Genomic DNA, 18,592 nt, shown 5'->3' with positions numbered 1-18,592 from the left:
TTTGAAAAGTTCTATAATCCAGGGATCCATGAGTTTAAAAAAATTTTTTTTGATAATTATATTTCAGTCTTTTGTAATCTCATGTGATTTATATATTTTAAAAAAATCATGCTATGGAGTTGATATAACTCACCAGACTGTCCATGAGGACAAAAACATCCCCTAAAACTAAAAACACTGAGTCCCTGCTCTCCATGAATTATTTTATTTTGTGAGATAGATGTTGTTGTTATCCCCCACTTTACATATGAAGAAACAATGACTTGTCCATACAGCTAGGAGGCACACACTTGTAAGTATCCTAAATGGGATTCAGACCAAAGTGAGATTCAAAGTCTTCCTGACTTCAGGCCCTGCTCAGGCTCCACAGCTTCTGTGCAGAATTTCCGTCTGTCTCCTGTTTCATTTCTTGCTATTTTTGCACATTCCAGCTGAGTCTATGTGATCATAAACAGCAGATGCAAAGTGAAAAATTCAGTCAACTATATTTGGTTCCATACAGTCCAAATATTTCATTTCTCATATGACATTTCCCCCTAACAATGTTGTTTTACCTTAATGTTATAAATGTATTATAACCAAACCCTACCATAAAAGTTCCCTGATCACATTTTTATAGCATTGTTAATATGGAACAGAAAGAGTAAGCCATTGCTCATGGTCATGCAGATAGTTTTAAAAGTAGAATTTGAACCTAGTTCTTCCTATTCCAACATTAGTATTCTCTTCATTAGATTAGACTACTGCCAGCCTAAATCAGCATATTCAAGTTTAATTAGACACCAATCCAGTGTTATGCTTATAAATGTTTTAACAACTGGCTTTCCCAATATATACTTGCTTTTAAGTTTAATCTTCATTGCAGTGTTAACATTTTTTTCTATCACTTTCTTAAGTCTAGATAATCAACAAAACAACAAGTCTTAGTTTTATAGTTTGCTGATTTTCAAGGTGTAAAATATTCATGCTAAAAATTTAACCATCAACTTTCCCAAACTGTCTTACTCCCTTACTATAGCCAGTGCTTTCCTCCTTGCTTTTGTTGTGTATATTTGTGTCATGAAAATGAAGATTGTAGGTTAGAGGGTTATAAAAATATGGATCATCAAAGCTCCATGGGTTTTAAAGGTCACACTTCCAAGTAAATTTTAACTGGTTATGGGAATGGTCCAATTTGCTAGTGGATTGCTAGACAAGTCCCACTTTCTGTAGTTAATGACTCTACGGAGAGAAAGAAAAGAAAAGGAGAGAAAAGAAGATAGAGAAAAAGAACAGAAGAAAATTCTGAGCTATGCTTGAAAGATTGTGTTGGAGGCTGTGTTTTAAAACTTGGCGTCCCAGTCTCCATTCAGATTCTTTGCCCTGGTAAGAGTATATTATTTTCTTAGCTCAAATTGCTGTTTCCAAGTCATTATTTCTCTACGATGAGAAAACAATATTGGGTCTTATGTAATATCAACCTCAATGAATCTGGAAGTGATCAAGGAATGGGTGGGTTTTTTCTCCCTTTTTTTTTTTTAAAGAAGAAGGAATAAATTTGAGATTGTTTGCATATGGCTAAGAATATTTATGAACTATTTCCCTTGTTTCCTCATTACATACTTCACCCAGTGTATTTGTGTGTGGTACAGGATAAATCTTTACAGGGTTGAGGGACTGCAGTAGTTAGAGAAACAGGTATTAGTCAATAACCTGAGCTATTGATGAATCACAGTTCTCTTGATACACTAGAAAGCCCTCCCCAACTCTCCCCACTTTAGCTTCCCATGCCAGCACAATTACCCAGCTTGCCACTCAAAGGAAGCTATTGGGGTTAGGGGGAGGTTTCAGATAGCAAAGGCAGAAGGAATCCAAGCCTCCTTGTTTGGATATTGTCAAAGCCTTCTTACCATTCTGGTTTCGATCATACACCCCTCATTTGCTGAAATGGAAAGTATAGCATATACTACTGTTGTCATGACCTGGGATGAAATAGGTAATGGAATTCTTAGGCTGCCAGATTGGGATAGAGCTAATGGTTTGAGATGGAAGGTAGGAGGAAAAAAAATCTTTTGGCAAGGGCTATCTGAATGCAGACAGCACTTGTTAGATAAGGTTGTTGGTTTTCCAGGGAGACTAAGGGATGTTTGTGTTTCATGGTGCCTCTCCATATATACAATTTGTCCCTCTTCTTACTGAGGTAGATTCTAAGAAACAGGAAAGTGAATGGGACTGACAGAAGACTAGCAGACAGGAGCAGAATTCTGTGGTATTGATTCCCCTTTTATTGTTATGACTCCAGACCAGACCGTATTTAAAGATGACCATATGTCTCAAGTACATTAGAGAGATGCACACACGTAGACACATGCACATACACACACAAACACATGCAGAGAGATTGTCAGAGGCAGATAGAGACATTGACATGGACAGACAGATGGGGATAGATGGATGGGGACTGCTGGCCAGCCGGGGATGGACGGATGGACAGAAGGACATGGATGAGGACTGATGGACTGGCAGAGAGACAGAGACACAGAGGGAAGAGAGAGGGACAGACAGACTGGGGAGAGGGAGAGATGGACAGACAGACTGGGGAGAGGGAGAGACGGATGGACGGATAGACAGACAGGGGAGAGCCGGACAGACGGACAGAGGAGAGGGAGAGGCGGATGGACAGACAAGCGAGAGGGAGAGACAGACGGATGGACAGACAGACAGGGGAGAGGGAGAGACAGATGGGCAGACATGCACACACTCATAAGGAGGGGGATGGACTTGAAGTCAGAAAGATTGGGGTCACTGCTGATGTGACAGTGTAACTGTGGGTGAGTCACTTCACTCTTAAGTCTCTGTTTCCTCATTTCTGACATCATTATACTTATTTTATTTAAAGTGGTTGTAAGGAAAGTATTTTATAAAACTTGAAAGGTGCTTTAGGAATATGAGCTGTGAAGATCTGAGTTCAGGTACTGCCTCTGGCACATGAAGACTGTGTGACACTTGGCAGATCACATAAACTTTCCATTCCTGAGAGCAAGTGCTGATTTGCATGGGTATGGGGAATTTTCTCTATCTCAGTGCTTTCACACTAATCTGGTCCAAAAAGAAGCTCTTGGAGTAGATATGTCAACACTCTTCATGGACTGTATGGCAACTCTGCTCTCCCAAGTGATACACAAATCAGGTTAAAATGTAATTGTGAAAGATTTAACAAAATAAATAAAAATACAATAGAACATAGGTAATGTTAATGTGATTTTCTTTTTTTAATTTTTTTACATTTAATATTTATTTATTCTCATTTTGTACAAATAATGTTTTTATACATTAATAAAATATTCTTGTTTAAGAGTAAACAAAATACCCTCTCTTTCCCCCAAAAATATAGACTCGCTTGAGCGATAAAGGGGAGAGAAAAAATTAAAATTAAAATAAAAATAGTAATAATTGTAGGTATGGCCAGGTGGCACAGTGGATGGAGCACCAGCCCTGGAGCCAGGAACACCAGGGCCCATATCCAGTCCTGTACACCCAACAATCACCCAGCTGTGTGACATGCAAGCCACCCCAAACTCACTGCCCTGCAAAAACCAAAAAAAGAAAAAAAAAGACCCAAAATAAAATAGTAATAATAGTAGGGGTGGTTGGGTGGCGGACAGAGCACTGGCCCTTGAGCCTGGAGCACCTAGGTCCAAATCCAGCCTCAGACACCCAATTGTCACCTTGCTATGAGGCCCTAGGCAGACCACCCAGCCCCATTTGCCCTGTACCCCCCCCCAAAATAATAATAATAAAAAATGTGCTTCAGTCTGTGTTCTAACACCACCAACCCTGTTGCAGGTGGATCACATTCTTTATGATAAGTCCATCACAAAAGTTACTTCCATATTTTTCTACCAATGCCATTGCTGATTGTAACTCCTTCCTTTGGTATTTCTCCACTACCATGTACTGTATTTTCTCTCTCCTTTCACTCTGACTCTGCTGTAGGGTAGCTGAGTAGCACAGCAGACAGATCCCTGGCCCTGGGGCCAAGAGGCCCCGAGCCCCCATATTACCCCTTAGACCCAGCATCCACCTGGCCCTATGGTCCTGGACAGGCCACCCAATCCCAGCCCCTTGCAAGAAGTAAAAAAGAAAATGTGTTAAATCTGACCACTCTCCCCCCATGGTCCATCCTCTCCTCCATCATTCACATCCCCACCCCTTCCCCCTGTCCCCTTCTCTCCTTCTTACTCCAGATGTCTATACCCATTGAGTATATGTGCTGTTTCCTCTCCTAGCCACCTGTGATGAGAGCAAAGATTCCCTCATTCCCCTTTGCCTTCCCCCTTCCATATCATTGCAATAGCTCATTGTAATAAAGAAAAATCTTATTATATGAAATATCTTAGCCTATTCCTACTCTCTATTTTCTTTCTCTCATTACATTTCCCTTTTATCTATTCACTCTATTTTTACACCACAATATATCTTCAAATTCAGTTTTCTCCTGTGCTTCTACCTGCTCTGTTAATTAAGAAGGTTCATATGAGTATTATCAGTGTCATTTTTCTATAAAGGAATACATGCAGTTCATCATCATTAAGTCACTCATATTTTCCCCTTCTCCACTCTCTATGTTTCACCCGAGTCCTGTATTTGAAGACCAAACCTTCTGTTCAGCTCTGGCCATTCCAATGGGAACATTTGAAATTCCCCTGGTTCATTGAAAGTCCATCTTTTTCCCTGGAAGAAGACATTCAGTTTTGCTGGGTAGTTGATTCTCAGTTGCATTCTAAGCTCTTTTGCCTTCTGGTATATTATATTCCAAGCCCTATGAGCTTTTAATGTTGTTGCTGCTAAGTCCTGTGAGATCCTGATTGCAGCTCCACGGTATTTGAATTGTGTCCTTCTGGCTGCTTGTAATATTTTCTCTTTGACTTGGGAGTTCTGGAACTTGGCTATAATATTCCTGGGGGTTATTTTTTGGGGATCTCTTTCTCAGGGAGATGGGTGGATTCTCTCCATTTCAATTTGCCCTCTGCTTCTAGGATATCAGGGCAATTTTCCTGTAGTAATTCTTTGAAAATGATGTCAAGGCTCTTTTCCTGATCATGACTTTCAGGCATTCCAATAATTTTTAGATTATCTTTTCTAAACCTGTTTTCCATGTCAGTTGTTTTTTCAATGAGATGTTTTTTCACATTTTCTTCTAATTTTTCATTCTTTTGGTTTTGAAGGATTGAGTCCTGATTTCTCGTAAATTCAAAAATCTCCCTGAGTTCTATTCTTTGTCTGTAGGATTTGTTTTCCTCAGATAGCTTTCTTATATATCTTTTTCCATCTGGCCAATTCTGCTTTTTAAAGCATTCTTCTCCTCAATAACTTTTTGAACTGTTTTATCCATTTGACCTAAGCTGGTTTTTAGCATGCTATTTTCTTCAGCATTTTTTTGTATTTCCTTGACTAAGCTGCTGACTTCATTTTCATGTTTTTCCTGCATCTCTCTCATTTCTTTTCCCAGTTTTTATTCTGTCTCCCTCATTTGATTTTTTTTTGAAGTATACACTACTGTTATGAGGTCTTTGCATATACACAGCATGGGAACTTTAAAACAGTGAACCTATCAGCATTCACAAGATTTCCTACAGCACACCATATATCTTTAGTCACCCAGTTGCCCAAAAGGTACAGAGAAAACAAGATTCCACTATATTTAGTGTTTTGCTTGATAAAGAAGCCTCTGTTTTCAGAGATTAGAACATCGCCACTTAAGGGTTCTCTTCCAACAAGGAGTCTCTTGCAAGTACATTAAGATATTACAATATTCCTTGATGAATGCAGAGTTTCTGCTGATAATAAGACTTCAATTACTAAGCATAACATAAGATGTATGCTCACAAAAGGTCCACATAGTTGTCATGGAAGATGTCACATATAGAATAAAAGTGGACAATGGAGTTCCTGATGTTCCTGTTTGTGGATAATATTGTGTTCATTACGTCAAGCCCTGGAACATCATGAAACTTCCAAATGTGGGGGAAAAGGGATGAAAAATGCCTATTGTCCAGAATATGAAGAGCTGTTGGATGACCAGGCAACTGAACTAGGACATCAGTTCATAAACCTGTGACAGACAATGTAGATGGACAACAAGTTGGGCTGAGAATCATCTGGGTACAAGAAGGTAGACTGGAACTATCTTTATGAAATTCTGCAGGACGTTCATTTTGCATTTTCAGCATCAACAATATCCATGGAAATGGGTCAGACTGAAGCTGATTCAGGTTGTTTCCCGCATGTGCCAAGGTCCCAGCCGCCTCGGGGGCCCCGCGGCCCAGGCGCAGAGGCGGCAGCGGCACTTGGGCCCCGTGTGATGCTGTTCTGGTTCAGGGTGGTGGTGCCGCCTGTGGCCCAGGGCCACCCACAGGTGCTGCTGGTGGGCTCCCGGCCGAGCTGGGGCACTGGGATCCTCACAGTGCTGTGCCCATGAAGTGCGTGGGCAGGCCCTAGGGGGCGAGTGGGCTTCAGGAGCCGTTCCTGTGGCTTGCCCCTCATTTGATTTTCAAAGTCTTTTTTTGAGCTCTGTCATAGCCTGAGCCCAATTTCTGTTTTTCTTGGAGTCTTTAGATGCAGGAGCTTCTGCTTCCTCATCTTCAGACTGAGTGTTTTGATCCTTCTTGGGCTCACAGGCAAAGTATTTCTCAATGGTGTTTCTCTTTTTACTCTGCTTACTTATTTTCCCAGCCTAAGCCTGTTTTTGGGGTGCTTCCTGAGCTTTTGGGACACTCCCACAAAGATAGGCTCTGTCCTCCCTCCTGGTCTGTGAATGACCATATGTGCCCCCCTCTGCCACTGGGCTGAGGTAGGGGGGCCCTGCAGTTCTATTGGGGGGCCTAGACTGTGATTATGTGATTAGGATCTGAATGTGGTCAGAACCCTCGTGTCCTGTTCCAGGGACAGAAGACAGGAGCTGGGCTGTCTCTTTCTTCACTCCCCTCCCTAGATTCAATGGGCTTATGCCCTGGGGGCTCTTGCTTACTGGCTCTGCCTGCTTCTGTTTCCTGGATCTGAGCTGCTGAAAGACCAGGTTGCTTGCTGTGTGCCCTCAGGGCTGGGCTTCAGGTGCTCCCTCTGGCAGAGGTCTCCCCCTCCCCTTGTTCCCCCAGGTTGTGCCTGGTGCTCCCTGGGGTGTAGCTCAGGAAACTCCCCCAACAGCAGCAGCTCCCAGTGCTCTGGGGCTGCCTCTGGGAGGCTGAAGTTCTTTTGCTCTGGCGAGCCACCCCTCTGGAGAGCCGCCCCTCCAACCCCGGGGAGCAGAGCCTTTCTGCTCTTTTCCAGGTTACCTTGAGTAGGAGAACTGCTTCCCTGGGTCCCTCTGTGGGTTCTGTCTCTTGAAAATTTAGTTAGAGTCCTTAGCTTATAGTTTTTTTTTGAGAGAGTGCCTAGGAGATGTTCCTCTCTTGTCACCATCTTGGCTCCGCCCCTCCTAATGTGGTTTTCTAAGTCAATATACAACCTCAGGAATACTTATATGCATTTTATCACTCTGTTTCCTATTTGAGTTTGACATCACTGTTTTAGATCAATCATCTGCCCAGGCACATGCCTCATGTCTCAACACCTAAATTCACTCATCAGCTATCCTTTTTCTGTATTCTTATCATGTTTACCTCCTCCAACCTTTACCTACCTTGTTAAAGACCTTTGCTTAAAAAGTCTGTGGTTGCCCATTATATTCAAGGTTATTTCCAGTCATCCTGATCTATATCTGATCACTAGACTCAGATGGTTCCGGAAGAGAAAGTGAATCTGTAACTTTCCCTAGCCCTCCCTCACTTAAATCCAGTTCACCTCCAACATGTCATGATCCCCTTCAAGAACAAAGGACAAACAGCAATAACAACATAACAACAATAGAAGGGGGGTGTGTGTGTGTGAAGAAATGGACTGGAATAGTCATTTCCAAGATTTCTTCAATCTATTTCCAAGATTTCTTCAATCTATTTGTCCTGGGATACCAAAATCATAGTACTCTATGGTCCTACCCACCACCAAAGATCCATATAGCAGTTAAGTGATAAGAAATAAGATTTCTAAATGATATCTCCTTAAATCCTGTGAGCTTCATGAGGGAACAGTATATCTTCCCTATAGAGAGAAGTATTTATATTCCCCACTACATAAGCAAAATATATGGGAAGCTTATAAAAGGAACAAAATATACTTTCCCCACTTACCCATATCTACCCTTGAAGAGCTTCTATTTGTGTGTTTTACCTTAATGCCTAGAATAGGGGCCAGCACATAATAGGCATTTAATGCATATTTGTTCATTGATCATCTACTTTTGTATTTTTTTATATTTTCGGTGTCCAACACATAGTGAGCAATTCAATGATTTTTGGTTGGTTTATTTGGCTTCTTTGGTGCTCTTCTATAAAAAATTATTTGGTTTCATAAAATATGTCTTTCACTAGCACATTGGAACTTGGGCATGGAAGTATGAAATGACTCCAAGTTCCAAAGTAGACTACAGATTTCATAGAACTTGGAACTTGAGACTTCTTAGTATATACCCTGGGGGATCTTGCTTTTCATTCCATGACAGAAAAAGTAAGGTGGAAAGAGTACTGGATTTAGAATCAAGGAATCTATATTTGAAACTTGTTTTGTCACTTGCTTACTTTGGGACATTGGGCAAATCACTTAAACTGCCGGGGCCTCAGTTTGCTCATCTGTAAAATAAATGGTTGGACTAAATGATCTCTGAGGTCCTTACACTTCCAAATATACAGTTCTGTGGTTTGGACCTTGTGGTCTTTTTTTGTTTGTTTGTTTTGTTTTTAAGAAGTCTCAACTGAAAGTTGGTCGGGGGGCAGCTAGGTGGCACAGTGGATAAAGCACTGGCCTTGGAGTCAGGAGTACCTGGGTTCAAATCTAGCTTCAGACACTTAATAATTACCTAGCTGTGTGGCCTTGTGCAAGCCACTTAACCCCATTTGCCTTGCAAAAACATAAAAAAAAAAGTTGGTCAGATAATTAGTCATTATCAATCTCAGTATTCACCACAACTGACAGGTGTCAGCTCTCCTTTATTCTTCCTGTAACTAAAATGAGCAGAGGGATTTAACAGACAAACAAAAATAAGTCATGAGTGCTTCGGGGAGAAAATACAATAAAGCTGCATTAGTCTTCACTTCTAAGACCCTCAAACAGACTTACGAAGCCTTGGAAGTCTAGACTCTGTGACTGAGGGGAAAGCAAACATTTCTTTCTATCCCTGGACTCTCCTTCCCTTTATGTAGAAAACACAAAGCAGATGATGAAGCAGAAAGGATGAATGATGTACAAGGGAGGGGTAAGTATTGGGAAACAAATCCAACCCTCAGCCAGTTTTCGAACATTCCAACAGGAATTCAATTGATTTATCCTGGGCTGGTGTTATTCCATTGTTTCCAACAAACAGGGTTCTGAAAGGAAGACAAAACTTGTATATGTGTTGAGTGGCCAACAAAAGGGGAGGGGAGACAGAAGGAGAAAAACTAGTCCAAAACCAAAGCTGACTCTTATGCTCCTATTAGAATTAAGGTCAGGTTTGAATCATATTAGCTTATGGGTTCATGCTTAAACAAACTGTGGTGAAACTGGACAATTGAAGGTGGTGTTGACACCATGGTTTAATTGGCCAATGACCAGAGTAGTTCTTTGCTTTGATTGTGCCATATTTCTGGTTGAACAGAGGCAGAAGATAGGCATGTCTTCTTTAATGTCATTAACTGGTTCCATAAGTAAAGTATAGCCAATTAGTCCCATAGTTAGATCAACTGGTTCTCTCTTAATGATTGAGAGGCAGCATGCTACACTAGGAAGAATCCTAGATTTAAAGTCTGAGAAGATGAATTGGAATCCTACCACCTATGTGACCTTGAAACACCTTTAAGAACCTTTTGAGGGTTTAATTTTCCAATCTATAAAATGAGTGTGGTTGGATTAAATGAAAAGTCTCTTCTATTGCTAAATCTCAGATCCTATAGTCTTACATTATCATAAATCAGTTGTGGAAGAAGAAAAGTTGGTAGAATAGAGGATACAGCATTGGACTTGGAGTCATTAAATTTGACCTGAATGATCTCAGATGTCCATTTCAGTTTTAAATCTTTTTATCTATTCTCAATTCTACTTCTAGTTCTTAACCAATGCATCCCATGCACAACTGTCACAAATAATATTTCTAAGTCACAGGCATGACAGTGGCACTCTTCTGTCCAAGCATTTTGAGGGACTCTGTGTTACTTATAAGATAAAATAAAATCTCTCAATTTTACAAACCTTTCACAGCTTCCAGTCTCTCTTTTTAGGCTTATTTCACATAACTATCCTTAACATCCCTGCAATCAAATTGTCCATATGGTTTCTCAAATGTGGCATGCTATTCCACCTTTCTGTAATGTATCCATGAAGGACAGATAGGTGATACAGTGGTTAAAGCACTGGCCCTGAAGTCAGGAGGACCCCAATTCAGTCTGACCTCAGAGAGTTTGATACATTCTACCTGTGTGACCTTAGGCAAGTCACTTAACCCTGATTGTCTCATCCTGGGATCCTCTCCTGTTATTCTGATTTATGTCTGGCCCCTGGACCCAGATGGTTCTGGAGGAGAAAGTGAGCCTGGTGACTTAGCACAGCACCCTTCACTCAAATCCAATTCATGTGCTTGTCAGAGCACCACCTCCCTGATGTTGTGGTCTTCTTTGAGAATGAAAGACAAACAACAACAACAGCAACAATTAGGTAAAGTAACATAACACGGGTCAGTTAGTTCCATGTTAGATCGACCAATTTCTGTCTAGTTCATTCCACTGGAGTTCCATGATGCTTTATCAAGATTATCTCTTGGGGCAGCTAGCTGGCACAGTGGATAGAGCACTGGCCCTGGAGTCAGGAGGACCTGAGTTCAAATCTGACCTCAAACACTTAATAATGACCTAGCTGTGTGGCCTTGGGCAAGCCACTTAACCCCATTGCTTGCAAAAACCTAAAAAAAAATTTAAAAAGATACTAAAGTAGCAATGGGACCAAGAAAAATAGAAAAATCAAGATTATTTCTTAATAATTTGAGAGACAGCATGGTACAGTGGAGTTAGGAAGACCTAGTTTTGAATCCTACCTCAGGTTCTTATTCATAGTGTGAATGTGAGCAATTTATTTAAATCTCTGTACCTCAGTTTTCTTCTTAAATGAGAGGAAGGGGTGGATTTGATGACATCTAGGGGCCCTTCTCTTTGGGTTGCTTATTTAATGCTTAATTTGTCATTCCAGAGGCCAGGATGAATCCTTTGATAGAACTCTTCTAGGGGAAAGTCTTCAAAAATATCTCTGCTACTTTTTTTATATTAGAAGTTCACTATGAGCCATGTAATAGAGATTTCTGTGGCTCCACCTACAGCAAATTGAACATGTGAAATACATGAAAGATTATCTACTTTAGGGTTTCCAGGATGAAATATCTAGATTCCATGGTCTTTTAACCAACTGTTGAGGTTTTTAGTCCCCTTCTCCCTTCCTTCCTCCTCTCTCTCTCTCTCTCTCTCTCTCTCTCTCTCTCTCTCCAGTCTCTCTCCTCTCCTCTGGTGTCTCTCTCTTTCTCTTTGTGTGTGTGTGTCTCTCTCTCTCTCCCTCTTCTCCCCCCACCCCATCTCTCCCTCCCTTCCTTCTCTCTGTCTCCCCATCTTCAATGACCTGGCACGGCAGAAGTGCTTAATAAATACTTGTTGAATGAATCAATAATCATTGTCAAACACCAACTAATTCAAAAGGAAGCATGAATTTTTCATCACAAAGTGAAAGGAGAGAATCCACCATGGCTTGAAGGTAAAGATCAGAACTTCTTAGTACCATTCTATGACTGATCAAGAGACTAATAGTTAAAAACCTCAGCAAGCCTTGTTCACATTATACAGAAAAAAAATATAAAAAGTGCTGCAGTTTAGATACTTCTGGAATTTTTCAACAGTGTCACAGGCTTGTAGTACTTGAAGCCCTACATTTATTTCTAAGAATATATTTCTTGCTCAGTTGTTTCAAGCAAGCCCAAGACTTTGTAACTTTTAAAAACAGACTAACTTCTTATTCCTGCAGTTACAGGTGTAATTTGCTTTTTATTGTCAAACATAATGATGTAATAAAATGTTCTGAAAAACAACAGCAAAAAAATAATCATTGGGGTGGCTAGGTGGCAAAGTGGATAAAGCTCTGGCCCTGCAGTCAGGAGTACCTGGGTTCAAATCCAGTCTCAAACACTTAATAATTACCTAGCTCTGTGGCCTTGGGCAAGCCACTTAACCCCATTTGCCTTGCAAAAACCAAAAAAATAATCATTGCCAAAGAGGTTAGTAAAAGCCTTTAAATCTTTTGAATTGTTTTTGTTCTTGCCTCCTAGCTCTTGAAAGAGGCTTGACAAAGGCATTGAAGAAACTGGATGATTACCTGAAAACACCCCTGCCTGAGGAGATAGATGCTGACACTTGTGGAGATGATGAGAAGATCTCTAGACGCAAGTTTCTGGATGGGGAAGAGCTGACTCTTGCTGACTGCAATCTGCTACCCAAACTCCACGTCGTCAAGGTAAGGCAGAAAGCCTCCTGATACTGGTTAAAATTTGTACTACCAGTGGCATACTGTTTTTTCCTGGAGTAAGATTTAATCCTTCAACCTTAAAGGTCTATTCTTTCTAAGTAGGACCCTTTTTTATCACTTCTAGCCCTTTCTGATGCAGATTCTATAAGTAGATTCTCATTTTTGTGAACCTCAAATGAGATAGAAAATGTATGTTAAATATTTGCAAGCCTTGTTATGTGGCAGGTTTTTTTATAATATTTTCTCAATTTGTAGTAGTAGTGGTAGTAGTGGTAGTAGTGGTGGTAGTAGTGGTAGTAGTGGTAGTAGTGGTAGTAGTAGTGGTAGTAGTAGTAGTGATAGTATAGTAGAAGGGTACAGCACACCATGGACCTATTATCTATTATCACTACATTTATTGTTAAAAACCACAGAATAGAATATTTTATCAAAATCATATCTTATAGAATTGAGGACAATATAGGTCAGCTAATTCAATTTCCTCCCCTTCAAAGAAAAAATCTTTTCTACATTTGCCCAGTTAATAGCCTCTGCTTGAACAGTTTTAGTAAACCAGAGTCCACTGTTTCACAATGCATTGTCCCATTGTTGGATGGGTTTAATTGCATCAACAGTCTCCTTTATACTGGGTCAAAATTTCCATCTTAGTAGCTCCTACCCTTAGCTCTTTGTTTTGCTCTCTAGAACAACACAGATCAAATTATATCTCTCTTCTTTCCTCAATATAAACTTCTGGAGCACCACAATTCTTATTTTTTTTTGTCCTTGATTTCCCAGAAACTTAGCACAACCTATAATATGTGGCAGATATTTAGTAAATATTTGTTGGTTGATTGATTCTATAAGACAACATGCTTTAAAAAAATGAAAGTAAGAATCATATCCCCCAAGTCCTCTTTTCTCATGAATAAATGTCAGTTTCTTCAGTTCTTCCTAATGCAATATGATTTCAGGTTCCTTCACTATTCTGAATGTCCTTTCTCTGGATATTTTCTGGAAAAATTCTAGAAAATATCATTAAATAGATGGCTGCTGAATAATAGAAAGAGAAGCAGTGATTACAGAAAATCAGTGTGGATTCATTAAGATCAGACCACATACCACACTAACCTCATTTCCCTTCTTGACAGGATTACTAATTATGTAGTTGAGAATAATTCTGTGAATTTTTAGCAGAGCTTTTGATAAAATATAATAAATATATAATATATATGAGTGTATATATATAAATATATAAGTATATAAGTATATATAATATATAATGTATACATATAATATATAAATAATATAAATAAGTATAATATACTATTCTATAGCTAATACTTGAAGATTTATAAAACTTTATGCATATTTCATTTGGTCCTCACATCAGTCCATCTCTATTTTACAAATGAAGAAACTGAGATAGAGGTTAGGGTTACACTGCTACAGATATCTCAGACAGGTCTCCCTGATTCCAAGTCCAGCTTATGGAATGATAATACAATTAGATTCAGAACTGCTTGGATGGCTGGAGTCAAGGAGTAGTTGCTTAACAGCATTAATGTCAATATAGAAAGTGGTCTGCTTTGGAATCCCCCCAGGGGTCCATTTAATATTTTTCTCAGTGACTTAGAGGCATTAATGATATACTCATCAAATTTGCAGATGATGTCAAGCTGGGAAAGTCAGCCCAGATCCTGGTTGACAGAGTCAGGATCCAAAAGGATTTTTTTAGCCCAGGCCAGAGCAACAAGCTGACTCTAATAAGATGAAATTTAATAGGGATAAATTTAAAGTTTTGTATTTGGTACCCAAATACAGCTTCACAAGTGTAAGATGGGGGAGTTGTGGTTAGGCAGCAGTTTGTCTGAAAATATAACAGTTTTTATATCTTATGACTCTCTTCTGCCCTACTGTGAATAATGAATGAATGAAAAACATTTATTGAAATGTACCAGGAAATATGTTAAGCACAGAATAAAATATCAAGTACAAATGGCTCTAACCTTCAAGGAGCTTACATTCTAATAGAAGACAATACACATAATAATAATAATAATAATAATAAAACCATGATGGCATTTTCATAACTTTTAAGATTGCAAGAGACTTTACTTCTGTTATCTTATTGGATCCAGAGAGGTGAGTACTATTACAGATAGGAAACTGAGGCAAACAGATTTTAAGTGACTTGTCCAGTGTCACATCACTAGCAAGTGCCTGAAACTGGAATTGAACTTAGATCTTCCAGAACTTGATCCAGTCTCCTATAGTTCTACTCACTAATTCTTTGACTTTTTAGACTCCAATTATTTTCCTTACAGTGCTTCTTTATTGGGGAATAGTGGGCAAGTCAGAGAGATCTCAAAGACCAGAAATTCAAAGGAATGGTGCCTGTAATCATTGGGTAATTGATTTTTTGTACTTTCTAAGAAAGAGAGTATTGATCTGATTACTGTTCCGAGAGATAGAAAGAATATGTGTGTGGAAGAAATGAAGGGGACTTGGAGGAGGAAGACAGATCAGCATGGTGAGCTCTCATAAATTAGAAGCCCAGAGCCCAAGGGCAAGAACTGGAGTGCTAGATCAGAAGTGAAGTCTAGAATGTGGGAGAGCAATCTGAAGGTATATTATCTAATCAGTAAACGTTTATTTAGTGCCTACCTTGTGCCAGTCACTCTTCTGTGTTTCTTGTAATTCTTCCTGGCCTCTTTTTACTGGAGTCTATGCATGAACATACATTTGAATTGGGACAATGTCTAGCTGAAATCTGTGACCTCTATCATTCCTAATGAGCACTCATTAATATTTTTTAGGTCTGTCATCAGTCACTCAAAAATATTTATTAATATATTTGTGTATTCTGAGAATGCAAAAGAACTATCAATATATTTGTGTATTCTGAGAATACAAAGGGAAAAACATTCCCTAAAAAAAACTCATATTCTAATGTAATAGGCATTATGATAAGTCAGCATTTACTATTATCATATCATTTGATCCTCACAACAAGCTGCCATTTTACAGATGAAAAAATTGAGTGGCAAGAAACTTGCCCAGAGTAACACAGTTTTAATTGTTTCAGGCTGGATTTGAACACAAGTCTTTCTAATAGTAATCTTAGAAGGAAAGAAATACTTTCTAACCAGAAACTATGAGTGAACCGGATGTGTTAATGTGGCCCGGAAAAACCTGAACAAAATAATGTCAGAATAATTAATTGTTTGGGGCTGATTCAGTGATCATCCATAGTTCCAGCCAGAGTATATTTGTTTACGGCCATCAATGTACTACATGCCTTTTGGTATCTGTTCTAAGCGTTTTGTTTTTTTTTGTCCTGAGGGTTACTTGCTCCCATTAGGAATGCTAGAATTTCAGTCCAATTCACTTAGCTAGGGTGACCTGATAGGAAAAGGACAGAGCTCATTGAGCTCTTGCCTAGATTCTGCCACTAACTAGCTTTGTAACCTAAAGAATGTCACAAACCACTCTGGGTCTCTATCTGTAAAATTAGGAAATTAAAAGATTGAATGAATGAATGAGTCAGTCTCCCAATTTATTGACTATCTGCCCATGGACAAGGTAGTGTGTTCAGTTCCAGCTCTATTCTAGGACTTCCTTCTTGGGGAGAGCTCAATGAGTCACTCTCTTGCCCAGAAACAAGGGATCAGATACAGGATGACCGATGGTGGGGTAAAGAGGCCAGGCAGCATATCGTGTCTACTTAGATTTCTGCTGATCCCACTTATCAGATCCCAGAGACCTGGCAAACTTGTGCAAGTCAGGAAAGATGGAAGCAGGAGCCAAGTCATGCCTCCAGTTTGGCTCTTGGAGCCAAGACTTAATCTGGGCTGTGGGAGCTAACTGTTTTCATATGAAAAAGCAAATTCAGAACATGAGGCAGAAATGTCCCTGTGCACGTCAGAAAATCATGTGCGTACATTCTCTTTCCCTTGGCTTCCCCTCAAGTTCATCCTCATACATGGAAGCTGAACGGATCTGGCTCAAGCTCTCGGCAAAAACCTGGTTTGAACTTTCATTGTCTGAAACACTTGTAGCTTACCCCTCTGGGAGTCCATTCAACAGATGAGGAAACAAATCAGCCCACATCAGTGCAGTTCTTTGGAAACTCATGAAGGCCTCCAAGAGAGCTACAAGGAAGGCAACTTTCTCTAATATTTAGAGTATCAGGGGTTGAAATCCTACCACTGTCATCACCAGTGTGACCTTGGTTAGATCATTAAACTGTCTCAGTTTCTCTATCTATAAAATGAGAGGATTGGATTAGATATGTCCTAAGATCCTTATGATCAATCATCAATTGCAGAGGGATTAGATACTCTTTCCCTCATTGTTGGAATTGTTACATCATTTTCTGTCATTTCTTCATATACCATTTGAAGTTCTCTTGGCAGAGAACTATTGGAATGGTTTGTCATTTCTTTCTCCAACTCCTTTTTAGATGAGGAAACTGAGGCAAGCAGGGTGAAGAGACTTGCCAGGGTCAGAGACAGATAGTTTTAGGTCAGATTTGAACTCAAGATGAGACTTCTTGACTCCAGACCCAGAATCCTCTCAACTGTACCACCAGATGCACAGGAGGCTTACCTAGTAATTTGTTTTACAATGGTCAGCTTGTACATCACGGCATCCTCTGACTTTTTTCTGTATGTCTTTTTTACTTTAGAGAAGTTCTTGGTAACTTTCCACTTTTCATCAGTACTCTACTTGGTTTTGACTTCTTGGAACATCATGATTCCTTTAATATAAGTTGATCATCTAAAAGGTCATCACTGTGCCAATGGATTCAGTTTTGGATACTCATTGCCTTCTTTTTTTCCTCGTGACCTCTCCCCTCTGATTGGAGAGCTGGAGGATGGAGTGAAAAGTTCCCTCTTAAGCCTCCTTCAAAGAAGGTTCACAACTTTCAGAACTTTTTTTGGTAACTCCATTTTTCCATGGGCAATTCTGCTTGGTATCAAAAATCTTGCCCCTTGGTGATGTCTTCTTCCTTTCTTTTCAGTTTTCTTTTCTGTGTGGTGTTTCCTTCTTAGATCAAAAACTGTCTTCCTTTTTTTATTTGTATCCCCAGAGCTCAGAACAGTGTCTAACACATAGGAGACATTAAATGTTTATTGAATTATTAGATTGAATATTTCTAAATATTATGAAGCCTAAATTTTTCCCCTGACAGCTTTAACCTCTTCTTCCTGGTTTTGTGCCCTCTAAGATCCAAGAAGAACAAGCCTGATTCTTTAAAATGCTTGAATATAACCATCACACCCTAGGTTCTCTAAGTCTATTATTCTTCAGGATAAACATCCCTAGATGCCTCATCAGATTCCCTCATAGCAGAATCTCAAAGCATCTTATAGAATCAAACATTATTCTTGAACCTTAGAGGGCAGAACTAGGAAGAAGAGGTGGAAACTGCAAGGAGAAAAATTTAGCCAGAAGGGAGCTTGGGAAACAAAAAGTTTGACTCGACTCTCTCATTTTACATATGCATCTCAAGGATATTATATGAATTGGTCAAGGTCACAGATGTAGGGTCAGAGGCAGGATTTAAAACCTAGATTCCTTTCCTCCAGAATTATTTGTTTTCCACTATACTATGTTTTCTCCCATAGGCCAGTATGCTTTCATTCTGATTGTTTTTTTATTCTTAGTTACTCTATCCTTCTTCCACCTCTGTATTTTTCTCCCACCCTTCATTGGGGGAAAAAAACACAAGAAAACAAAGTTATTGTAACAAATATGCATAGCTGAGCAAAAAAAAAATTCCACAATGGCTGTGTCTAAAAATATATGTTCTCTGGATACTTTCTAACCGATCAACATTGATGCTAAAATGCAGTCCTTAGAACTAAGCACAGCACTGCAGATATGGTCTAAGCCAAGCCAGAGGACAGAGATACTCCATCCTAGACACTGCCTCTCAGTCTGGTCTGATTCAGGCTTTTATTTTTCCTGGTTGCCATATTACACTTGTTGACTCATATTG

General features: G+C 39.5%; 1 protein-coding gene across 2 annotated transcripts in view; it reads left to right on the top strand.

Moving 5' to 3' along the window:
- CLIC5 (chloride intracellular channel 5) overlaps window positions 1-18,592 on the top strand; it is a 198,496-nt gene that overhangs the window by 167,337 nt on the left and 12,567 nt on the right. For both annotated transcript variants that reach the window (XM_074237084.1, XM_074237085.1), the window contains exon 5: window positions 12,410-12,594. In XM_074237084.1, the coding sequence (XP_074093185.1) occupies window positions 12,410-12,594 (185 nt within the window). The remainder of the gene's footprint in view (window positions 1-12,409; window positions 12,595-18,592) is intronic.

The sequence above is a fragment of the Macrotis lagotis genome, chromosome 5 (assembly GCF_037893015.1).
Source record: "Macrotis lagotis isolate mMagLag1 chromosome 5, bilby.v1.9.chrom.fasta, whole genome shotgun sequence".
NCBI classification, from domain to species: Eukaryota; Metazoa; Chordata; class Mammalia; order Peramelemorphia; family Peramelidae; genus Macrotis; species Macrotis lagotis.
This window is presented reverse-complemented; position numbering and strand designations above follow the sequence as displayed.